Genomic DNA, 22,526 nt, shown 5'->3' with positions numbered 1-22,526 from the left:
TCAAAGACTGGCCAAATGCTTAGCATACAACATGGCCTTGTACACAGAAAAGATAAATACTGATCAAAGCTTTTTAAACATGCATCTCATTCTTTTATTTAGCAAAATTATACTGACTTTCTCTGGTGGAAATAGCAAAGAAACTTGCTTAGGACAAACCTTAGTTTCTACGTCCTGTTACTATACTTTTACTCCTGCCTCAGTTTTTAGATATAGTAGCTTCAATAACTAATCTTTGGGTTAACTATATGAGTTCTGTGGTCTTTCTGAAACTTGCAAGCTACACCATCTTTGTACCACTTCAATTGGCATATATTAAGGTGTCTTAAGAGTCAGAACCCAGTGGTCCTTAATACTCCCTCAAAATCAGGATTCCAGAGGGAAGGAAACCCAATTAGACAGACTTGAGTAGTGTGACAGCTGACGTTTCAAACTATTTTTGAGTTAGAAGAATCCTCATAAGGTAACTATCTCCATTAGTATCAACATGGATGAATAAATTCTGAATGATGCTACACATCAGAATTTATCAGGAGCAACAAGGATCCTTCATGTAGTTACCAATTTGCCTTCAAGAAGGAGAAACAGCATCCACTTCAATGGATCACCAGGTTGCCAAATGGACAGCCCAAAAAGATGTGGTGGTGACCGTCATAGACATGCCAACAGTTGCTCAAAGTCTACTTGCAAATTAAAAACAACAACTCATTTGAGCTTTGGGTGAGACTTACAGTGCTTCCTGTAATGCCCCTTGCAAGGCGCTAATTCTAATTTTTGCATGAAGATGAGTGGAAGAAAGAGAACAGGATTTCTTGTAAGGAAGGACTGGGAGTTTCACCCAAAGCCCAAATGAGGTTGACATCAACGAAAGCGTAGTACTTCATTCTATCAGGAAAACAAAATTTCTCACAACCATAGGCTATGGACATTTGCACAAATCAGATATCTGGCTTTTAACTCCATTAGTTGTTCATATAAGTAGTAATTCATATGTTTTCCATTTGGCCATTAGTACTTATTTACTAAATAGTGCTTGGTGCGGAGGAAAATAATTTATGAACTATCCAAGTAAGAATCAATTAAGAGCAACAAACAGTCCATCATAAAAATAACTCGTACTGCAAAATTAACTGAGGGTTGGAATATGGTGTTATTACTTGGCTAACCAATATTGGAGACCAGTTCAAATAATATGAAATGAGACATCACTGTGCCCACAAGTTTGGGAGAAAAGAATGAAGAAAGCTGTGTGCAATGGACCCACAGAAGGAGCAGATGATGAAGGCATCTCATTCAGTAAGACAAAGCTGCTGAAAATAAAAGCAAAGCCTAGAATGGTTCCTGCACATTTGTGAAGAGAGAATTCAGAATCTTTTCTTTCTGTTTAGGGAAACGAGCACTGAGTAACCTGCTCTCCAGTGGGCTCAAAGGAGGAGTAGAAGGTACTCCAACTGGGTCATTCACTAAGATGAATCTCCTGGAGAGAGAGAAGGAAAGAAAGAAGACAGATCACCAAGTGATAAAACAGTTAACACTAAGGAATGCTGACAATGGGACTTAAAAACAACTAGTAATCAAAAGCAGGGACGGAAAAAATACATGGTTTTCATACTGTACTATATCCAAAGATTGTGTCTCATAACGCTGAGAACCGTTGTTAGCAATAGCGATGACATGTAAGTGCAGAATTATGGGGCTCATAATGGTAAACGGAAGAGTCAACACTTCCAGTTCATTACAAGCCGAGACAAAACTCCACTAAAGTTCAAGTCTGGCTCGTAATGCGTTTGCCTGGTGCCAATGTATCCCAGAACTGAAACTGCTTCCTCCGCCTACCCCTTACCTTGTGATGCCCATGGTAACAGAAAGGCCTCTTTGCAAGGCCTCTCGCTCCCTGGAATCAGGACATTGACATGGCAGCAACCTAGGCACCAGGAATTATGGGAAATGTGGTTTTTCAGGGCTCCTAAATATTTACTGTGGAATGCTGGATTATCAGCTGTTTCCAGAGGCTTTTTGCACCAGGGATGATGGTGGCTGTTACTGTTAATTATGTAGCAATGTTTAAATTATATAGCAGGGCAGTCCAACACGCAGCCCTCAAGGCCTTTTTGGGTGGCCCTCAGCAACATTTGATGCCCCACCCCACAGCCCTCATACTGCCTTCCCAAAGCTGGGTAACCGAGGCACTGGGCTTTGGGAATGAGGTGGGATGGCTCTAGGACCCTGCCAGAGCCTTGTGCCTCCTTTCCATGGCCCAGTGCCTTGCTTAGCCGGCTTTGAGAAGGGAGCTTGGGGATAGTTGGGAGGTGTCAAATTTGGGCCTTGCTCCCCCCCCCCCCGCCCCACGACAAGGCAGTGTGTGGCCCATGGGGTCTGTGTTGAAGTACAATTGCAGTCCACTTGGCCCACCCTGATGTACAGTATATACACTATGTATTGTATGTACAGTGGTACCTCAGGTTACATACGCTTCAGGTTACAGACTTCGCTAACCCAGAAATAGTGCTTCAGGTTAAGAACTTTGCTTCAGGATGGGAACAGAAATCGTGCTCCGGCAGCGCAACAGCAGCGGGAGGCCCCATTAGCTAAAGTGGTGCTTCAGGTTAAGAAGAGTTTCAGGTTAAGTACGGACCTCCAGAACGAATTAAGTACTTAACCTGAGCTACCACTGTATATGTATATACCGTACTTTTCTGTGTATAAGACTATGGTTGTGTTTTTTTACTCTAAAACAATGTTTAAAGTCTGGGCTTGTCTTATACATGGATAGTATCTCCCCCCCCCCCATTTTCTTAAATTGGAGTCCCCCAAAATAGGGGCGTCTTATACATTAGAGTGTCTTATAGACGGAAAAATATGGGATAAGTGCATGAATGTATAACAAATGTGAGGATGAGATCTCCACTGTCTCCCTTAAATAACTCTACTGGAGAGATAGGGTTATTATTGTACCAGCACTATCTCTGCAATTAGGCATCTTCACAAAGACTCCCATCTGGATTCAGGAATGCTCTAGGCTGAGTATACAGTATACCTTTAAAGCACATTTGAAGCACATTTTCCTTGCAAATAATCCTAGGCATTATAGTTTTTTTAATGGGTTGTTGGTATCTCTGCAAGGGGTAAGCTACTGTGATCAGAATTCTTTACAGGAAAGAATGTGCCTCCTCAAAAGTACAATGTGTACACAGCCCTAGTGACATCACTGGAACATGCTGGCCTTGCACTAATTTTGTCCAAGAGATCTCTCAGAACTCTGTCACCAGATTTTTTTAATAAGTGTCCATAAAATGTTCTGGTGAATTCTGCCTGTCTGTCCAGTTCAGATTCCAGATCTGCACATTTTAGTGACAATGAAAAATAGTGTAATCCCTGTATGTAATATAATCTAGTAAGGCAGCATCTATAAACCAATGCATTTTCTGTGACAGCATTTCGCTAAAGGAAGCAGAATTGTGAATCTTCTTCCATAATCACACAATCCATTTTTATTTTTATTTTTTGCTTAAAAAGCAATCAAACCTTTGTTGATTAGAAACAAAAACCATGGTGAAAATCAAAGTTCTTTCTTCCATGAAATGAAGATGTGATGCTGCCTTCTGTCATCAGTAAGACTGAGAAGAAGGGCACAAGGAACTGAGGGGTGAACAGAATGGCAGGACCTAGTTGGCACAGGAACAAATATTATCTTCCAAACATACCCTCTGGCTGGGATTGATTGAGTTGGCTGCAAATTCTTCTCTACATGCAGGCTGCTTATTTTGCGTTCCTTATCAAACTTCACCTTGGGACGATACAATTTTATGTCTACATCTTGAGTGGTTGGAGTTCCCCAGGCCAACCTATGAATATAATAGGTTACACTGGTCTCTAAAATAATGCAAGCCAGAATTCTTAAAAGACACAGAAGCATAGTTTGTGAATATAAATATTAATTAAAAAAACACAAAAAACCTCTAGGTGTTTTGATCTGAGACTGCAATCCTATGCTTACTTAACCTGGGAACAAGCCCCAATAGACAATGGGACATATCTTCAGGAAAACATCAACAGGATCAGCCTCTGAGCTTTTTCACATGATAAGAGTGAAATGTGCACCAAGTGCATTTAATCCTTTGTCTAATACTCCCTTAGGTCTCAGTGCCAGGATACCAGCACAATATCCCCTCTGCATATAATGGATGACCTGGACAAGATAGCCATCCTGTTGTCCCCATATGTTTATTTAAACCTAGCATAAATACAGAGCCCTGAAGAGAAATATGGGAAAAAGCAAATTGAAGGGGGATGTCTAGCTCTGCTAGATTTGATGCCCTTTACTAACATTTCAGTAGAGTAGCTCAGTCACTTTAACTTCAGGGCAATAGAACTTTGGTTTGTATGAAACACTGCAAGATGTTTGCAAGACATTTTATGAGGAATTAAGCTAACAAAAAAACACAGAAATGTTTTAATGTTTCCTCTACCTGTAAGGGAATTCTCTAGGGAGATTGATGGTTGTTTCTTCCATCACTGTGTATGGACGGCCCTGGTGTTGTCTGTAAGGCTTCATCCAGGCAAATAAATTTTCAGGGAAGTTTTCAGGAGATTGTAGATTTTGATCTAAGTAATTAAGACGAGGAGAAGAAACTCTAAAAGGATGAACATGCTCCACATCATTTGTTAAATTTGCTCCAGTGATTTTCAATCGCACCTAAGCTCAGTGAACTTTCTCTGGGTTGTACTCACTGAGTTCAAGACTGCTGTTTTATGTACATTTGTGTATACCCATGGAGAAAAATACCAAACTGCTGATACCAAGCCTTATAAACATACCCTTTCATGTATTATCTGCATTTCTTTTCACACTGAAGCCCTTTTTGTTTGTGAGGCATTGCTGTACTGGTATTTTTTCACAAAAGCAGCTGCCAGTCACGGGGTACACTGTATGGAATACAACACGGTATTTCCCTTGTTTGTGGGCCTAATTTAAACAGGATGATTGGTACACAAGAAAAACTTACCTGTGAAACATTACATGTACCTAGAATCTCATTTAAGTCAGATCTTATTTCCAGTGTGAAATGTTAGCATCCTATGAATCTGTAGCCAAGCAGGTTGGTGTGTTAACAGTGTACATGCATGCAATGCTTGCATGGTTAAATCCTTACTGCATACATTTAAAATGGCTTTGTTGTTGCAGAATATGAGTTTCTGGATAAGAATGAATATGTCCTCAAGCAAAAATAAAAAATAAAAAATGAGCTTGTCTTCAAGTAAAAAATCATACCTGTGATAAATATTATGGCCTAAGGGAATGAAATGTGTGTTTTTATAAAAATTATGAATTGTTCTGGAATTTTGAGATAGGTTATGAAGGCATGTAATAAAGGTGAGTAATCTACCGCTTTGCCTATTTTAAAATACACCAATCTGTGTTTAAAATACATCCAAGTTTTCACTCAGCTAACCTGTGATGCCTTGTTCACATTACTGAGCCTGCTCACATGTGCAAGGATGCAAGTAAAACTGCTATAGCTCACTAGCAAAATAGCTCACACATCTGTTTTGTGGTAGAATATTGTATAACTAGAAAAATACTAAAGGGAAGCTTTTGTTTTAATTATCAGATCTGTTCAGTTGATGTCATCTGTCTGCGGTGGCATGGAAAGGGTGTGCACTTGACTTAAAATTGCCAGTGCCATAATTATATAGAATTGAAGGAAGGCCCTCGGACATGCCGGGATTTGTTCCCTCTCAAATGGATGCCTCAGATGTAAACCACATGCTGAGCCTTCCTTGTCACTTAGAACAGAAGCCATCATCAAGTAAACCAAAGCTGGAAACATGCTGGCAATGAATGAATCATAACTTCTAAAACCGATTTGCTTTTTATGTTGTCTAGATTTAAGCACCAAAGAGAAGTAGAGGGTAGAAAGATGGTTAAGACCTCAATCAATGGCCTCAAATGCCTGCCCAATGTAAAGAGCACATTTAAGAAAACAGTTCTGTTTAGTCATGGTTTTTGCTTTAGTCTGACACCTATTTCATGGAAGAACCATTGTAAAGTTGGATGCAATCCCTTACAATGCAGTGAATAACAGATTCATGGCTTTGGAAAAGGATCCCGAGGATCATCTAGTCCAACCCCCTGAAGTGTAGGACTCATTTTTGCCCAACATGGGGCTCAAACCCTGAGATTAAGAGCCGCGTGATCTACCAACATTCCTAATGCCCCCCACAATAACAATGTGTTAATGAAATCAACCTCCTTACACTGCAGGGAGTTGCTAGGTGTGAAACAGTGGTTCCGGGAACATGACCTTTTCGAATGTTCTTGCATCAGACGCCGCTCCTCTGCTTGGCGAATTCGTTCATTTTGCTTCCTCCTCCAGGCCACCACCCTAAAGAAAGTGCAAAGTTATATGCTGCTGTGAGTTTTGTTTGAATTAGGGCTGGGGGAGGAATCCAATGAGCTGTGGTTCCCAAGTGCACACACATGATCTTATCTGCCTGGACTAATGTGAGATCAGGGCAGGAGTTCTCTCCAGTTTTCCATACCAGGTGATTTGAGGACTGCTTGTCAAAGAAGTACCGTATTTTTTACTCTATAAGACACACTTTTTTCCCTCCTAAAAAGTAAGGGGAAATGTGTGTGCGTCTTGTGGAGCGAATGCAGGCTGTGCAGCTATCCCAGAAGCCAGAACAGCAAGAGGGATTGATGCACAGTGATCCCTCTTGCTGTTCTAGCTTCTGGGATTCAGAATATTTTTTTTCTTGTTCTCCTCCTCCAAAAGCTAGGTGCGTCTTATGGTCTGGTGCGTCTTATAGGGCGAAAAATATGGTAATTTCGACTGCCTAAGAGTGGTTCACTATTGCACTGAGCTCCTGCTGCCACACATACTGAAATCAATGCCACAAGTCCCACTGGGAATCATAAGACTTGATGATGTGCCGTCACTTTCAGTGGGAATTCTACATATTCTCTGTCTCTCTCTCTTTCAATTTCCACTCATGGGGGATTTTATTTAAACTTCACACATTCTTAAGGGGAATTCTAAATAAAATATGTAAAATGCACATAAAAGTCTCCCTAAGGCTAAGGGGAAACTGAATGCAAATGATGCAAAACATACATAAAAACCTGAGACTTGGAGGCATGTCAAAATCCATCGCCCTCAGCTAGACTTGTCACCTTGATTTCTGCATGCAAGGCAGCAATAACCCTGCATGCCAGTCAAGCTGTTCCTGGATGGCTGAAATTACTTTTGTTGGGCAGATGGTGTGTTGATGGAAACTATTAAGGAGAGCATGGTGGATTAAACTAAGACGGTAACATTTGAATTCCTTCCCAAGGAGCTATGCTTTATACAACCAGTGCTAACTAAGTAATTAAAGTTTTGAACCCTTTCATCAGGCATTTGGCTGTGGGTATTTATATGCTGCTGCATTAGTTTCCATTGAATTTGATTTTGTTGTTGTTTTAACAGAGCGATCTTAAGGTAGTGCTGATATATGAGATTCCACAACAGAGGAACCAGTACTTCCTAAGCCACTCCATTTCCCTCACTTTGACTGGCACTAATGGGAAGTTTAATAACTAAGCCAGCTCCAGGGAATGCACAGAGTTTTGACCTTTCATGAGGGCCACTGGGAAGAAGGGAGGTTGAGTCCAATGGATCCAAGACACCCCTGACACATTTCTGGAATGCCCCCTTTTTGTGCTCACTCTGCTGTCAGAGAGGGAGGTTGGCAGCATCCAATAGCTCCTTGAAGGCTTAGGGTTAGTCCCTAATTAGTATTTTATTAATACTGTGTTGTATTCAATTTACTTTTCCTCAGAGTAGACCCTTTAATTTCAATTGATTTACTCCAAGTAAAAGCCAGCTGAATACTTCCCATAGTATTTTATGGTTTAGCATGAGTCACACAGAGCATCCCTAGCGACAGACAGGCAGATTATTAACATTTAAATACAAATTAATTTTTAAAACTCTGTACCTTATAATATCTCTTTCATAAGAGGTCTCATAACTTTCATTTTCCTGCGGGACGGTCTTCTTTCTTGGATGGGGCCTATGAAATAAAAAGATTTATAAATAAGTCACGTTTTAATGCATTGATGCTTTATGTAAGAACTAACTAACTAACATCATGTGGAAACTGATTTATGAAGCAATTGTTTATTAAGCAAAATTGATTGAATATAATATGTAGGAGTGCCTTTTCTTAGTTCCATATGGTTCACCAGCTATGGCCATGCCTGGACAGAGGTAGCCTGACCATTGTAGTCTGTGTGTTTGTAACCTTGAGGCTGGATTACTGCAATGTGCTTTATGTGGGGCTGCCCTTGGGCCTGGTTCAGAAGATTCAACCAGTGCAGAATGCAGCTGCTAAAGTGGCGGGGGTGGGGTGTGACAGGGCTGGCAACATGTCTTAGCAATGGTGTCACATTTGCACTGGCTTGCTGCCCACTTACAGCCAAGCCAGGTTCAAGGTCCTTGAAAAACTTGGGTCCTGAGTAGTTTACAGTCTGCCTAAACCCTTATAGCTGTCAGAAGCTCCAGGGGTGGGCACTGCACAGCCCCTGAACTGAGACAAACCTCTCCTGGCGTCTTCCTTGTGGAGCGCAGCCCGGGACGTTCATAACTCTTCCGTCCCGGTGTGCAGCAGCGACACATATCTGAAAATATGTGCACACTCATACAGCAGAGTAAAACTGGAAGCTGAGGCGATGAGGTGTGACATCTAAGTTATATTTATTAAGCAACATATACAGGACAAAGCAATCATGGCATCCTCTTACATCTTCTCCAAGAGAGAGAGAGAGAGAAAATACAAAAGTACAATACAACGGAAGAGATAGGACTGGCTTCCGTTCTCACACTTTCCAAGCATGGAATGTAAACACAGACATGTGATGTAATAATCACACATCCAGCAATGGGAGAGAATGAAAATGCTGACATCCTCCCCCTTTTCATGGTAACCGTTGCTGCATTACCTAACGCAGCCATACACAATCAAACATACAGTCGTTATGTATATAACAGACTCCTGAAGTGCTTTCCCCATCTGTGGGATGACTTTCAAAACTTGCATCAGCGTACATCTCAAGACCTCAGATCACATCCACCAATGGGAGAGAATGAAAATGCTGACAATAGCCATCATAGATATCAAGTATACTACGCATCTTCTTGATCCTATTTTAAACTTTTTATTTTCTAAAGCATCATTTTCTCGGTTGTAAATTTGTGCCCTACTGACCGGATGACGCAACCACCATCTTCAGGCTCTGAGGAAAAGTTCTGAGCCTCTTCTCAGCTTTGCAGAAGCCGAAGAATGCAAAATCAGACAATGAGTACAGGCAGCATTTTCCCTCTAGAGCAGGCTTCTTCAACCTTGGCCCTCCAGATGTTTTTGGCCTACAACTCCCATGATCCCTAGCTAGCAGGACCAGTAGTCAGGGATGATGGTAAGTGTAGTCTCAAAACATCTGGGAGCTGAGGTTGAGGAAGCCTGCTCTAGAAGGTGGGGCCTACAGCAGAAGAGGTGTTGTCTGCCTCACAGTTGGCTCTATGTTGACAAGCATGGTCCAGTCTCTGGGAGCTATCCAAGGTCCTAACCTGTTTAACCTGGACTTGAAAGTTCTGTCATTATCCCCACCTAACTATTCTTGCTGTGACTCTACCAGATGTGGCAAGTACCTATGACTGAGCCTGCTGTGATAACACTAACATGATGCTAACTGCTAAGCTTCCCCTGAGATAAGACGCAGTCTTGAAAAACAGGATAGAAAGCAGGGGACAGGATGCACGCAGAACATCAATAACCAAAATGCAGAGCACTGAATAAGGTTTGGATTTGTGTAATTGTATTCAGAAGTAATAATAAAACATTTAATTTTTACAAAATTTAAAAACAAGTGCCTTGGTTCTTGTCAGTTACACTGGCTAAAGAACTGATTGTAAAGCTTCCTTTTCACAAATAAAATGGCTGGAGATTTCTTTAATGACCGGTTTGGGACCAGTTTATCTACCAGCTCACCTTACCCCACAGGTGCCCACTCGACCACTTAAATTGGCAGAATCTGCACTACTCACCAGCGCTACATAATACCTGTATCGCATTTGTAAGAACTTGAATGTTAAGTGTGGCAGTACCTACACTTTGGAAGTTCCTGCCTATTGATATCCAGCAGGCAGCTCCACTGCACAAAATTTCTGTGCCTGCTAAAACATTCTTGTTCTGATAAGCCTACCCAGATGCATGGAACGTTGAGGTAATTTTAATCTGTTTTAGTATTTTGCCTTTGTATGTTTTAAACTATGGTTGTAATTTTTTCTTGATTTTTAAAAATCACGCTTTTAGGATTTAATTTTCTTTCTTTTTAAAGAATCAAGTGGTGTATACATTTCACGAAATAAATAAATAAATAAATAAGGAAGCCGAAAATTCGGGGAAGAGATATGGAGAAACCCCAGAGGCAGCCATGTCTTGACAGCTCTACCTCTCACACTGTGGCCATGGGTATAACCCAAGCAGCAACAAATTCCATTGCCCATTCTCCTTTGTATAGAGCCATGGCAGGTTTTTCCATTTCAGGGAGGAACATTTAAACTTTTGCAGATTATGCAATCTGTTTTATTTAAGCCCTGAACCGTGACCTAAGGTAAGCGTTATAATATAGATACGTGTCTATACACAAAGCCATTTTGCTTTTCATAGCTACCAGCTAAATTCATTCTTTATAGTCAGTCTTCATGAGTTCTTTCTGAGTCACACAGTTTACTACTTACAGGCATGAAATCCTAACTGAATCTATGAATCTCAATTAAAAAATTGTAAAAGCAAAGATTGTAGATGTCTGTCATAAATAATAGTTGATGCCCATGAAATGATCACTCTGCTTCATGGGAAAATAAAAATAGACAAGGCATAAATTCCCACAACATACTGATTGTCACAGCTGGCAATGAATTAGACTTCTAGGAATCTGTGTATTAGAGTTCACAGCACTCCATTATACATTTTTAAGTAGACGAAAAAGGAATGATAGCTTTAACTCTGCAAATGTGTGTGTGTGTGTGTGTGTGTGTGTGTGTGTGTGTGTGTGTGTTACTCCCTCATGGAAAGAATTGATTCTGATCCCACCCACCCCCACATCCCAAAGACTTTCTTTTCTTTATAATATTTTATCTAGAAAATGTAGATCAGGAGAAGCTGTGAAATACACTTTGCATTTTGTGTTCTAAGATACATATTGTCACATGCATGCCTGCACTTTAGAGTCCCAAATCCTTTTTTTCTATGAACTTTTAACTACAGCTTTGTCACTGGACAGGCTTCAAATTAAAAACAAAACCAAAAAAACATCTCCGTCACATTTATTTTTTGTACCTTGGAATATTTAGTAAAGTTTAAATGGCTTCTATATTTTGGATACCTTATGTGATAGATTTTTCTACTTTACTGAACTTTATTTTAGATGGGTCTCGGAGCACCCTGTTCACCTGAGCTGAACCACAAGGACCGAGGACGTGGTTCTATATAGTAAATGGTGGGATTCAAACAGAATCATTATTCAAATACTCATCCTACCCTGAACTTTAGAAGCAGTTTCAAAAGCTCACAGGATGAAAGCAAGGGCTACGGCAGCTGAGAAATGACCACAGAAAGCACCACTGCATGCATGATTAAAAGAATTCTCTGGATGTTTGTAGCAGAAATGCAAACCCCCCAGGCCCTTATCATTCATTGTGCAAGCAAACTAGTTTGAAATTCACTGAAGGATCAAAAAAGAAGAGAATAGCTTCAAGCAAATAATGAAAAATATATCCAGCTTTCCTCCACAACAGTTGTTGATTCATCAAACAAAATTTAAATAGCAGCACTGACTTCTGATTGTTTTTACAATACTTTTTCAGCATGTACAATTCTCTGTAAAACACTATATGAAAAGTTTGGATTTGATATCCCGCTTTATCACTACCTGAAGGAGTCTCAAAGCGGCTAACATTCTCCTTTCCCTTCCTCCCCCACAACAAACACTCTGTGAGGTGAGTGGGGCTGAGAGACTTCAAAGAAGTGTGACTAGCCTAAGGTCACCCAGCAGCTGCATGTGGAGGAGCGGAGACGCGAACCTGGTTCCCCGGATTACAAATCTACCACTCTTAACCACTACACCACACTGGCTATCTATCTATCTATCTATCTATCTATCTATCTATAATGTATGATATATACAGTATATCTGGTTATAATGAGAAGAGAGGAATATTTCTTACATCTGGCTCAGGTTATGCTCTATAACATAAGCTGCTCTAATTACATTTCCCCCCTCCAACATTTATAAATATTTTAAATCCTAAAGAAATATTTTACTCTGACTACACATCACCCACAGAAACAAGGACCACATATGTGTTGGCTCACCTGTCTCAACTTCCATTACCTGGTGGCGGACAGCCCATGTTTCTCCACCAACCCCCCACAAGGAAAGATTTGTTGTTTCACAGGGAGATGGGGAGCTCCATCAGTAGTTAATGCCTTGACAGCCTTACCTCTCAACTTTAAGCTCCTGGGCTGGGCTTAGTGACCTGTAACTCAAAGCTACCTGGGCACAAAAGGCCACAAAATGGTCTCTATATTCCATTCTTTATCCCTCATCCTGCAACCAACTCCAGAAGCTACAAGCACTAGAGGAGACCACTGAGAGTAACTTATGCTGTGATAGTGTGCTTAGTATAGGATAAATATTCTGATTGTTTAATTTTCATCCTGATCATGCCTACTCTCTGCTTCTCTCCCTTACCCCATTTTCTATACTCCTTTTAAATAAGCTGCTCAGTTAGATTTCTGGGTTGTGCTGGTTTACGGGCACACTCTAGGGGTGGTGGTCCTCACACCAATGTTACTTGGACCATGGGGTATGTAACCAGTGGTTAAAATGCCTCAAAGAGCTGGAAGGTGTTTTTTTTAAGAGAGAGTAAGACCTAGAGGGGAGACTAGCTGAGGTTGCCAAACAGAAATCTTGGAATTTCTTGGGAGACAGCTGCTCCCAAGAAGACCATCACAGTGTAGTTGTAATTATTCACCCCTTGCCTTGGGGGGACGTGGCCAGTGGGTGGTGGCAATTGGAAAGGGAGAAACAGGATGGGTTACCTGTTGCTAGTGAGCTATACTACTGGTTGATTGCTGTAGCAGATGAAATAAATAGTGTTGCTGCCTGCCACAAGGCATGAGCAAACCATCTTGAACACAGCAATGTAGAAAGGAAGTATACAAATGATGATGAAATGGGAAACAAAATCTTGTTCCTTACGTGTGAAAAAAATACATGTTTTAATCATACTTTCATCACAAATACCTTTTGTCAGCAAGTACCAAACCCTAAAACAGACAAAAACAAGACATGAAACAGAGGTTGTAAATTTTAAAATAACGATCCTAACAGCTGTTAAGCAGAAAATGTAGATGTTCATTACTTCTACTGAAGCCCTTCAAGACCCAGGCTAAGTTGGTGCACTCCTTAGGAAAGATTATGGAAATTCTCCCATTGCCCCATTTAGATGCACACCATCACTAAAATTCCCCAACAATTTCTAATATAACTAAAAGTAAACATGCTCTGTGAATCTTTACGTAACCACATGGAACCATCCATGCACAACTGAGAGGCTTGGGGAATCCAAACATTTGCAGTATGTGTTGAAGCAAAGGTGGGCCTGTTCCAGAAGCTCTGCAAACCCTATCTTGGTAGTCAGGATAAGCCTGAAACTAATTTTTAGTTGCAGCAGCAGCAATGAGCTCCCCTGTGTTTATGCACTTGCTGTGATACATGGTAATTGGCTTGCTTTGATGTTATGCTTATCTGTGGACCCTGGGATCTTGGCTCAGAGAAGGGTGCTAGCTATAAGCCTTGGATAGTTGCCACCTATCCCCTTATGGGCCAGGTGGGTTGATGGGAGGTTCTGACTAAACTGATGTATGATGCTTTGTGTATAAAGAATGTATACACATTTGCCTGGGTGAGGACAATTTGGTTCTTGACAGGAGGCAAGACTACCAATGACGAAACTACCAAAACAAGAGCAAGTGTATGGTATAAGTGGAGGAGAGACCTTTTCAGTTTTGCTGTTTCAAGTAGTTTTCAAAATTCCAAAGCATAACAGCAATCTTTCAAAGCATAACATCCTGGTAATAAATTTTAAAACATACAATCAATCCCAGTATTCTGAATACAAATACAGTATGCCATACCTCAGTCCCAAGGGCAGGGAATTGTTTTTGTCCTGGTACAAAGAGAGAGAGAAAATCAGGAACCAAATCAAGCATATGTGGTTCATCTTTAGCCATTAATTAATATTACCTAAATATCCTGCTCTGGAATAGGATGAGACAAGCAGTCTAATTTTTCTTGCCTGTTATACAAAAATGAAACCCTCTTTCCATATGAAAGTAGGGCTTTTCACTGCTGCTGAAGGTCAGAAAACAAACATGGACCAGTCTGCTAGGCTGGGTTCAGACATTCCTATATAAACCATACTTTAAACAACCATGGCTTAGCATTGTGTGTGAACCAAGCCTTGTTAATGATGTGGTTTGGAAATGTGAGTCTGTCCCAAATCACTTCGGTTCACCTCATTACGAATGGACTCATGAATACTTTATGTTGCATTAATAGTCTAATGGATTGGAACTTTTAATGTTGCATTAATAGTCTAATGGATTGGAACTTTTCCCCCAACAGCCAGAGGATCAGCTGAGTGGAATTTAACTCAAAAGACACTCCTACTGGCAAAGGAGAGGAAGCAACCTTAACTGGTAAAAGAGGTTCACCTATGAGTCACATGCTGACAGAACTATGTATAAGTTCATTCCGGAAAGAAAAAACATTTAATGAGTTTGATTAAAGCCATTGCCTTTATTCAACAGATAAGATCAATAGTTCATCTTGTATAGTATTGTAAATATTATATTATATTATATTATATTATATTATATTATATTATATTATATTATATTATATTATATTATATTATATTATATTATATTATATTATATTATATTATATTATATTATATTATATTATATTATATACAGCCATTCTACTTTCATATCATATCAAGCACAAAGAACAAAACATTCTCCGTGGTGCTTCCTTCAATTACAGAGTTTCAGAACATTTGATGCTGTGAAAACATTAGCTACACAAATTTTCAACCTTCAGAAAATGTTTGAGATAGCAATTATAATTTTAAAAATAGTATAGGAATTAAAAACCTTAGCTTAGTTTCTTTTGCCCTTCATTTGCTTTGCCTGAGTATGATGTTGTCAAACTGGTGGAGAGAAACCCTTTTCTTATAATGAGCTTTACGTTACATCACAATAGCAGGAGCAGCGTCACTGGGTGGAGGGGAGTGTACTGTGATGGAAAAGTCCATAGAGACAAAATTTGAACCAACAGCCACCTGTAACCTGGACCCTAAGATTGCTTTCAGAGGAAGCAGCCATCCCATGTAAACAGTTTTAATTGTTTTTAACCTTAGAGGGCATGGGATGTGAATTTCAAGCCAATGACTAATCTTTTCTTTTTGCTAAAGTTATCCTTGTTATCTTCAATGAGAGCAACTGGGAGGTGTTTGCCATTTGTCAACAAATGTTTCTCACCAAATAATCACTCCCTGTTTAATGGTGCATCTGTGCCTTTGAAGTATTAAACTCTTCTGGCCAGACTTTTAATCCTATAAGGAATCTAAGATGGTGAATTTTGGACCCACTCTTAACATATAGAGTGAATTCTAATTTCAAAAGAAACAACGGTCAGTGCCCATACAATGGTGGAAATTTTGGTAAAATCATAGACTGGCTTGCAGTGTTGAACTTGGCCCTGATGGGTGCTGATTGGACAGTGATCCAAAGAGAAAGTCCTGCCCTCCCTATTGCCCCTTTTCAAAAGAGACATTTTTTCTGCTTAAGGAAGTATCAGAGCTATTCCATCCAGGATAAGCAGTTAACCATTTTAATATTTTGGATTTCAGCTTAGTGGCTGCTTAAGAATGTTGGGCCAGCTTGCTGATACTAATAACCATGGAAGCTAGAGTCTATGCTTTTTCTGTTTTTCTCATTCTGATTCCCTCACTGAGGTGGTGGAGGAAGACTAATTGAGGATCCAACCCAATTAAAACATGATGACTCAAAGGCATTCTCCAGTGGATCCAAGAATTCCTAGACAAGAGCCACAGTTCTTCTCCCTGGAGGAACCATGAGAAATATTTTACCCTTGCCTGTTCTTTCTCTCATTCTTTCTGCTGCCTTTGACTGGATTGACATAGAGAAGCTGTGCCTGAAACTATGAATCATGAATATTGATAGGCATTTGCTTACTTACTTAGAAAGCCTTTATATGGCTAAAACTTCAAGGTCTTAGGGTCAGCACTCAAGAGACAGCACTAACTACAAAAGGGATTAACTATAGTCATCTCTTACCTGCTTTTGTATTTAATCCATATCTACATGATTATATACCCCGGAGCATTTTGGGGTATTGGCCCTCTGCACAAATTGAATAAATATACTCTTTAATTTAATTTACCCTGCTCCAGAGTAAAACTTCTACCCAAGTTGTCATAAGTGGCACAGATTTGTAAATCTGTAGCAAGTGCTGATGGAAATTTCACAGAATCCTTTTCAAGGCAGGAATCCTATACACTAGCTGTCGTCCCTAACTTGGTGCCCTCCAGATATTTTGGATTCCAAGTCCCATCAGCTCCAGACAACATGGCTAGTGGTCATGGATGATGGGGTTGTAGTCCCAAATACTCCAATCTGCTATACACACATACAGTGGTGCCTCGCAAGACGAAATTAATTCATTCCGCGAGTTTTGTCGTCTTGCGATTTTTTTCGTCTTGCGAAGCACGGTGTCGGGAAAGTTTTGGAAAAGCTTCAAAAATCACCAAAGTCTTTAAAAACCTCAAAAAAGGCTACCACACCGCGTTCTATGAGTTGCTCCTCGAAGTCAAGTCGCAACTGTATTAACGGTGTTAAGAAAAAGGAAACAAACTTGCAAGACGTTTCCGTCTTGCGAAGCAAGCCCATAGGGAAAATCGTCTTGCGAAGCAGCTAAAAAAACAAAAAACCCTTTCGTCTTGTGAGTTTTTTGTCTTGCGAGGCATTCGTCTTGCAAGGTACCACTGTATCTGGGAGTTAGTTCTACTGAACTCAATATATCTTACTTCTGATTAGACATTCTTAGGATTTCACTGCATGACTGCCAGCAGCCTTGATTAGAGCAGAGGTGAAGTTCCACATTCTTACTATCATGATCACTATATCACTATAAGCTTCTAAAAATTGATGAAAACGTAGTTCTGGGGAAATGCGTCTGTGAGCCAAGGAGCAACAAACCCAAAAACAGTTCAGGTTGCATCAGTGGCTACAAGCACATGCAACTGCTCTCTCTGAAAATATAAAGGTGAGCAGTTATCTGGTTCTGCCTTTAGCGCTACTTGGAACAGAAGCAAATTAGCTGCCGACAAAGGCTTTCATGCCACCACTAGGTACCAATAATGGTGTACACACAGAGAGACACAAAACATTGTTTGGAAAAACAGAATGTCTCCTCCATTCTATTTAAAAAAATATTACAAAAAATATTGTATAGCAATCTATATACCCCACCTTTTCTCTTTTTTTTATAATAATTTTTATTGATTTTCCAAACATATAATAAAACAGATAGTAAGACAAAACAATACAAAACATACAAACAAATAAACATGTATAATTTCTTAAACAAAGTTGATTGTTAACAATGTGGTAACGGAAGAGATTTCTATAGAAAAAGGTACACGACAGGGATGCCCAATATCACCCTTACTTTTTATAACAGTCCTGGAGGTCCTGCTAAACATGATTAGAGGGGACCAACTGGTTAAAGGTGTTGAGCTCGGAGCTAAAAACTATAAATTAAGGGCATTTGCAGATGACTTAGTATTGACTTTGCAACAGCCAGAGACTAGTACTAAAAGAGTTCTAGAACTAATTGAGAAATTTGGTCAAGTAGCAGGATTCAAACTGAACATGCAAAAAACCAAAGTGTTAGAGAAAAATCTAACAATGGCAGAAAAAGAGAAGTTTCAGAGTGAAACAGGTTTAACAATAACAAAAAAGGTGAAATACCTGGGTGTGAACTTGACTTCTAAAAATGTAAACTTATTTAAAGACAATTACGATAAATGTTGGACAGAGGTGAAGAAAGATCTAGAAATATGGTCAAGGTTGAGACTCTCCTTGTTAGGCCGAATTGCTGTTATCAAGATGAATGTATTGCCTAGAATGTTGTTTTTATTCCAGACACTCCAGATCTTGGATAAGATGGACTGTTTCAAGAAGTGGCAAAAAGACATATCAAAATTTGTCTGGCAGGGCAAAAAGCCCAGAATAAACTTCAAGATCTTAACTGATGTAAAAGACAGAGGGGGTTTTGCCCTGCCGGACTTGAGACTTTATTATGAATCGGCAGCTTTTTGCTGGCTGAAACAATGGCTACTTCTTGAGAATACAGACATTTTGGATCTGGAAGGGTATGACAATAAATTTGGTTGGCATGCATACATATGGTATGACAAGGTAAAACTGCATAAAGGCTTTAAAAACCATATTGTTAGGAAAGCACTGTATAATGTCTGGATAAGATATAAGGATTTATTGGAAAGTAAAACTCCCAGGTGGTTATCACCAATGGAGGCTAATGAGTCAAAAAAACTAAATATGGAGTCCAAATGGCCAAAGTATTGTGAAATTTTAGAACAAGATGGTGAAAGAGTTAAATTGCAGAGTTTTGACAAATTAAAGTCTAAGGTACGAGATTGGTTCCACTACCGTCAGATAAATGAGGTATTTAAACAGGACAGGAAAATAGGTTTCCAGATGGAGAGGTCGAAAATAGAAACAGAATTGTTAGAACCCAATACTAAGAACTTGTCGAGAATGTACAATTTGCTGCTGAAGTGGAATACACAAGATGAAACAGTAAAATCAGCCATGATCAAATGGGCACAAGACATAGGTCATGACATAATGTTTGATGATTGGGAACAGTTATGGAATACAGGTATTAAGTTTACAGCTTGTAATGCATTGAGAGAGAATATAATGAAAATGATCTATAGGTGGTACATGACCCCAGTCAAACTTGCAAAAATTTATCATTTGCCCAATAATAAATGTTGGAAATGTAATGAGACTGAAGGTACCTTCTATCACCTTTGGTGGACCTGCCCGAAGGTAAAGGCCTACTGGGAAATGATCTATAATGAAATTAAAAAGGTCCTTAAATTGACATTTTTGAAAAAACCAGAGGCCTTTCTCCTGGGCATGGTAGGCCAATTGGTGTCAAGGAAGGATAAAACATTTTTTATGTACGCTACCACAGCGGCAAGAATTCTTTTGGCAAAGTATTGGAAGACGCAGCAGCTACCCACTCTGGAAGAATGGCAAGCGAAGGTGATCGAGTACATGGGAATGGCAGAGATGACCGGCAGAATCCGTGACCAGGGGAGTGAGACGGTGGAAGAAGACTGGAAGAAACTTAAAAAATATCTTAAAGACTGTTGTAAGATTGATGATGGCTGAGATGTTATGGTCATAAGAATTAGAGAATTGCAGCTGTAAATCATAACTTTAAAGAATGTAAAATGAAAATGAGCGAGTTAATTGAACGAAGGGTTGCTGAGAAAGGGTTAACATAAGGATGCAGAAAAAGGGAGGTATGGGGAAGTCTGGGAAATAAGGTCTATGAAAATTACCCCACCTTTTCTCTTGATGGCTTACAGATAAAATAAGAAGAGTCGGGCACAAGATGTTGGACATAATATTATGATGGCTGATTGGGAACAGTTATGGACCACAGGTATGAAGTTTACGGCATGTAATACCTTAAGAGAGAATATTATGAAAATGATATACAGGTGGTACATGACCCCAGTCAAGCTTGCAAAAATCTATCATTTGCCCGATTATAAATGTTGGAAATGTAAAGAAACTGAAGGTACATTCTTTCACCTTTGGTGGACGTGCCCAAGGATTAAGGCTTTCTGGGAGATGATCTATAATGAATTGAAAAAGGTATTTAAATATACTGTACCTTCTTGAAGAAACCAGAGGCCTTTCTCCTGGGCATAGTCGGCCAATTGGTGCCAAAGAAGGATAGAATTTTTTTTATGTATGCCACAACAGCAGCAAGAATACTCATTGCAAAGTATTGGAAGACACAAGATCTACCCACTCTGGAAGAATGGCAGATGAAGGTGATTGACTATATGGAACTGGCGGAAATGACTGGCAGGATCCGAGACTAGGGAGAAGAGTCGGTGGAAGAAGATTGAAAGAAATTTAAAGACTATTTACAGAAATATTGTAAAATTAATGAATGTTAGAACGATGTTGGATAGAAACTAAGGGGTTTTAGCTGCAATACTATAAGGGAATATGAAAAATGGATTACTAATAGGTAAAGATTTAATGTTATAATATTTTAAGATTAAAGATTAGGATAAACAAAGAGGGGAAGGATTTGCTGAACCAACAAACTGAACTGGAATACAAAAAAGGGAGGCGTGAGGAAGTCCGGGAAACAAGCTAATGAAAAATAAGTAATGGAAAGATTGAGTTGTTTTTAATTATTTTTATTTTGTATTTTTATTTTTTCTATTTTTATTTTGTAATATTTTGAAAATTTTAATAAATATCTTATAAAAAAATAAAAATAAAATAAGAAGAGTCTTTTCTGACCCACGCCAACTGTTTCTAATATCCAGACCAGGCATAGGCAAACTCGGCCCTCCAGATGTCTCGGGACTACAACTCCCATCATCCCTAGCTAACAGGACCAGTGGTCAGGGATGATGGGAGTTGTAGTCCCAAAACATCTGGAGGGCCGAGTTTGCCTATGCCTGATCCAGACTGATGAAAGATGTTGATGAAACTGCAGCCCACTAACTTCAATTCGTCATTAACTTTTTAGTTGGTTCTAACAGTAGTCTACTTTTGATTATTATTTTTTAATGAAACAACATGGCTACCTGCCATTTTTTTTATATTACATATCCTTCATATATCTCCTTCTTAGCATTTTGAAACATTAGATTACATACCACTGTGAATTTAAGTATAGTGTTGAGGTTTTATAAATAGAATTACTCATGAATTCATACAGCTATGTAAGTGCTAAACTTGGCCTTCAGTAAATTTAAGGTCATGGTGCTTAGTATTAAAGAAAATACAGAGTATTTATTTGTGTGGCTTTTAGCCACAATTCACCAGGCATATTACTATGCTTCTCTTTGGCAAGAGGATGACCGTGACATTCTACAGCAGGAGTAACCAAACTGTGGTCCCTAGACCACCCATGGTCTGTGAGCTTCATCCAGGTGGACTATTGCATGTCTTGCATTAACTAGGCATATTGTTTTTTAGTTGTATTTTTATTGCTTCTTTTCTTTCTTATATTGCATTACATGTTGAATTTTATGATATGCAAATTGCAACACAATAAAATACAATATAAGAAATGAAAGAAGCAATAAGACTATAGTTTAAAATCATACAGCATCTAGCACAATGCTAGATTGGTGTGACAAGTCAGAAAAGTCATTAAGTGGTCTGCTAAGACCCTCTGCAATTTTCAAGCGGTCCATGGGGGACATGGTTTGGGAACCACTGCTCTACAGTGTTCAACAAGTAACTGCATTCACAAATTTCACATTTCCCAAACAGTGTAGCCTATGCTCCATCTTCTGGTTATTTATGGTAACTGTACAGCGTAAGGCTTTTTCCTAGGAACCCAAGCGATCACCAATTGTTGCAACTCGTAGAATAACCAATGAAAAGAAGGCAATTGTAATTATAATAAGATGGTGGTATCTCCCCCACTATTGCCATGTTAGGACTGCTCAGTTAGCCTGGATCCAACCCACTGAATCTGAAATGGAAATGAATGAGGCAGAGGAAAAGAACTAGTTTATACAAGATTCCCAACATCTTACCAACAGAAATAGCTGATTGGGCACATGAGGCGTATGTGTGGTCTCTAGATCTCATAGCACTCTGGAGGGCAAAAGAGAAGGAAAGTCATTTTTCCGCATCAAGCATTCTGCAGGACAAGCCATACAGACAGTCATGGGTGCACCATGGTTGAGATGCTGGAAGAAGCTTATTCTTGGTCACTCCCACCCCCTCCCTCCCTCCCTCCCTCCCTCCCTCCCTTCCATCCATGGTTTTCTTTCATTTTGACACCAACTACATTAAATTATAACCAGGACTTGCAAATCCACTTTGCTAAGTAAGAGAATTGTGGTTCCACTGCACTTGTAACTCCAGTAGTTTGAACAAAAGCATGGGAATGGTCACTTACAGTCCACCTTTGTCAAGCAGTGGTGTCGCTACTCCTGTGGCCAGAGGCTTGGATGCAATGTGAAGGGTCATTTGCAGTTCGTAAGAATGCCCATAACTATCCCAGGTGCACAGTGAGAAGT

At 39.6% G+C, this 22,526-nt stretch overlaps 1 protein-coding gene and 1 long non-coding RNA gene across 4 annotated transcripts in view; one reads left to right on the top strand and one right to left on the bottom strand.

The window, feature by feature from the left end:
• Positions 1–1,131: 1,131 nt before the first annotated feature.
• Positions 1,132–22,526, bottom strand: part of LOC310701016 (uncharacterized protein) — an 82,275-nt gene continuing 60,880 nt past the window's right edge. For both annotated transcript variants that reach the window (XM_083490975.1, XM_083490976.1), the window contains exons 27-34: positions 22,038–22,098; positions 14,248–14,279; positions 13,355–13,377; positions 7,984–8,058; positions 6,259–6,386; positions 4,470–4,605; positions 3,705–3,845; positions 1,132–1,477 (exon numbers count right to left, since the gene is read on the bottom strand). In XM_083490975.1, the coding sequence (XP_083347101.1) occupies positions 1,330–1,477; positions 3,705–3,845; positions 4,470–4,605; positions 6,259–6,386; positions 7,984–8,058; positions 13,355–13,377; positions 14,248–14,279; positions 22,038–22,098 (744 nt within the window). In that variant the 3' untranslated portion in view covers positions 1,132–1,329. The remainder of the gene's footprint in view (positions 1,478–3,704; positions 3,846–4,469; positions 4,606–6,258; positions 6,387–7,983; positions 8,059–13,354; positions 13,378–14,247; positions 14,280–22,037; positions 22,099–22,526) is intronic.
• Positions 8,068–11,875, top strand: LOC310701023. Of its 2 annotated transcripts, XR_014522894.1 has the most exons (3): positions 8,068–10,267; positions 10,382–10,657; positions 11,474–11,875. It is a non-coding gene; the product is annotated as an uncharacterized lncRNA (long non-coding RNA). The 2 variants fall into 2 exon arrangements; XR_014522895.1 differs by having other exon boundaries at positions 8,068–10,657.

The sequence above is a fragment of the Podarcis liolepis genome, assembly GCF_965112155.1.
Source record: "Podarcis liolepis genome assembly, chromosome: 2".
In the NCBI taxonomy this organism is placed as follows: domain Eukaryota; kingdom Metazoa; phylum Chordata; class Lepidosauria; order Squamata; family Lacertidae; genus Podarcis; species Podarcis liolepis.
This window is presented reverse-complemented; position numbering and strand designations above follow the sequence as displayed.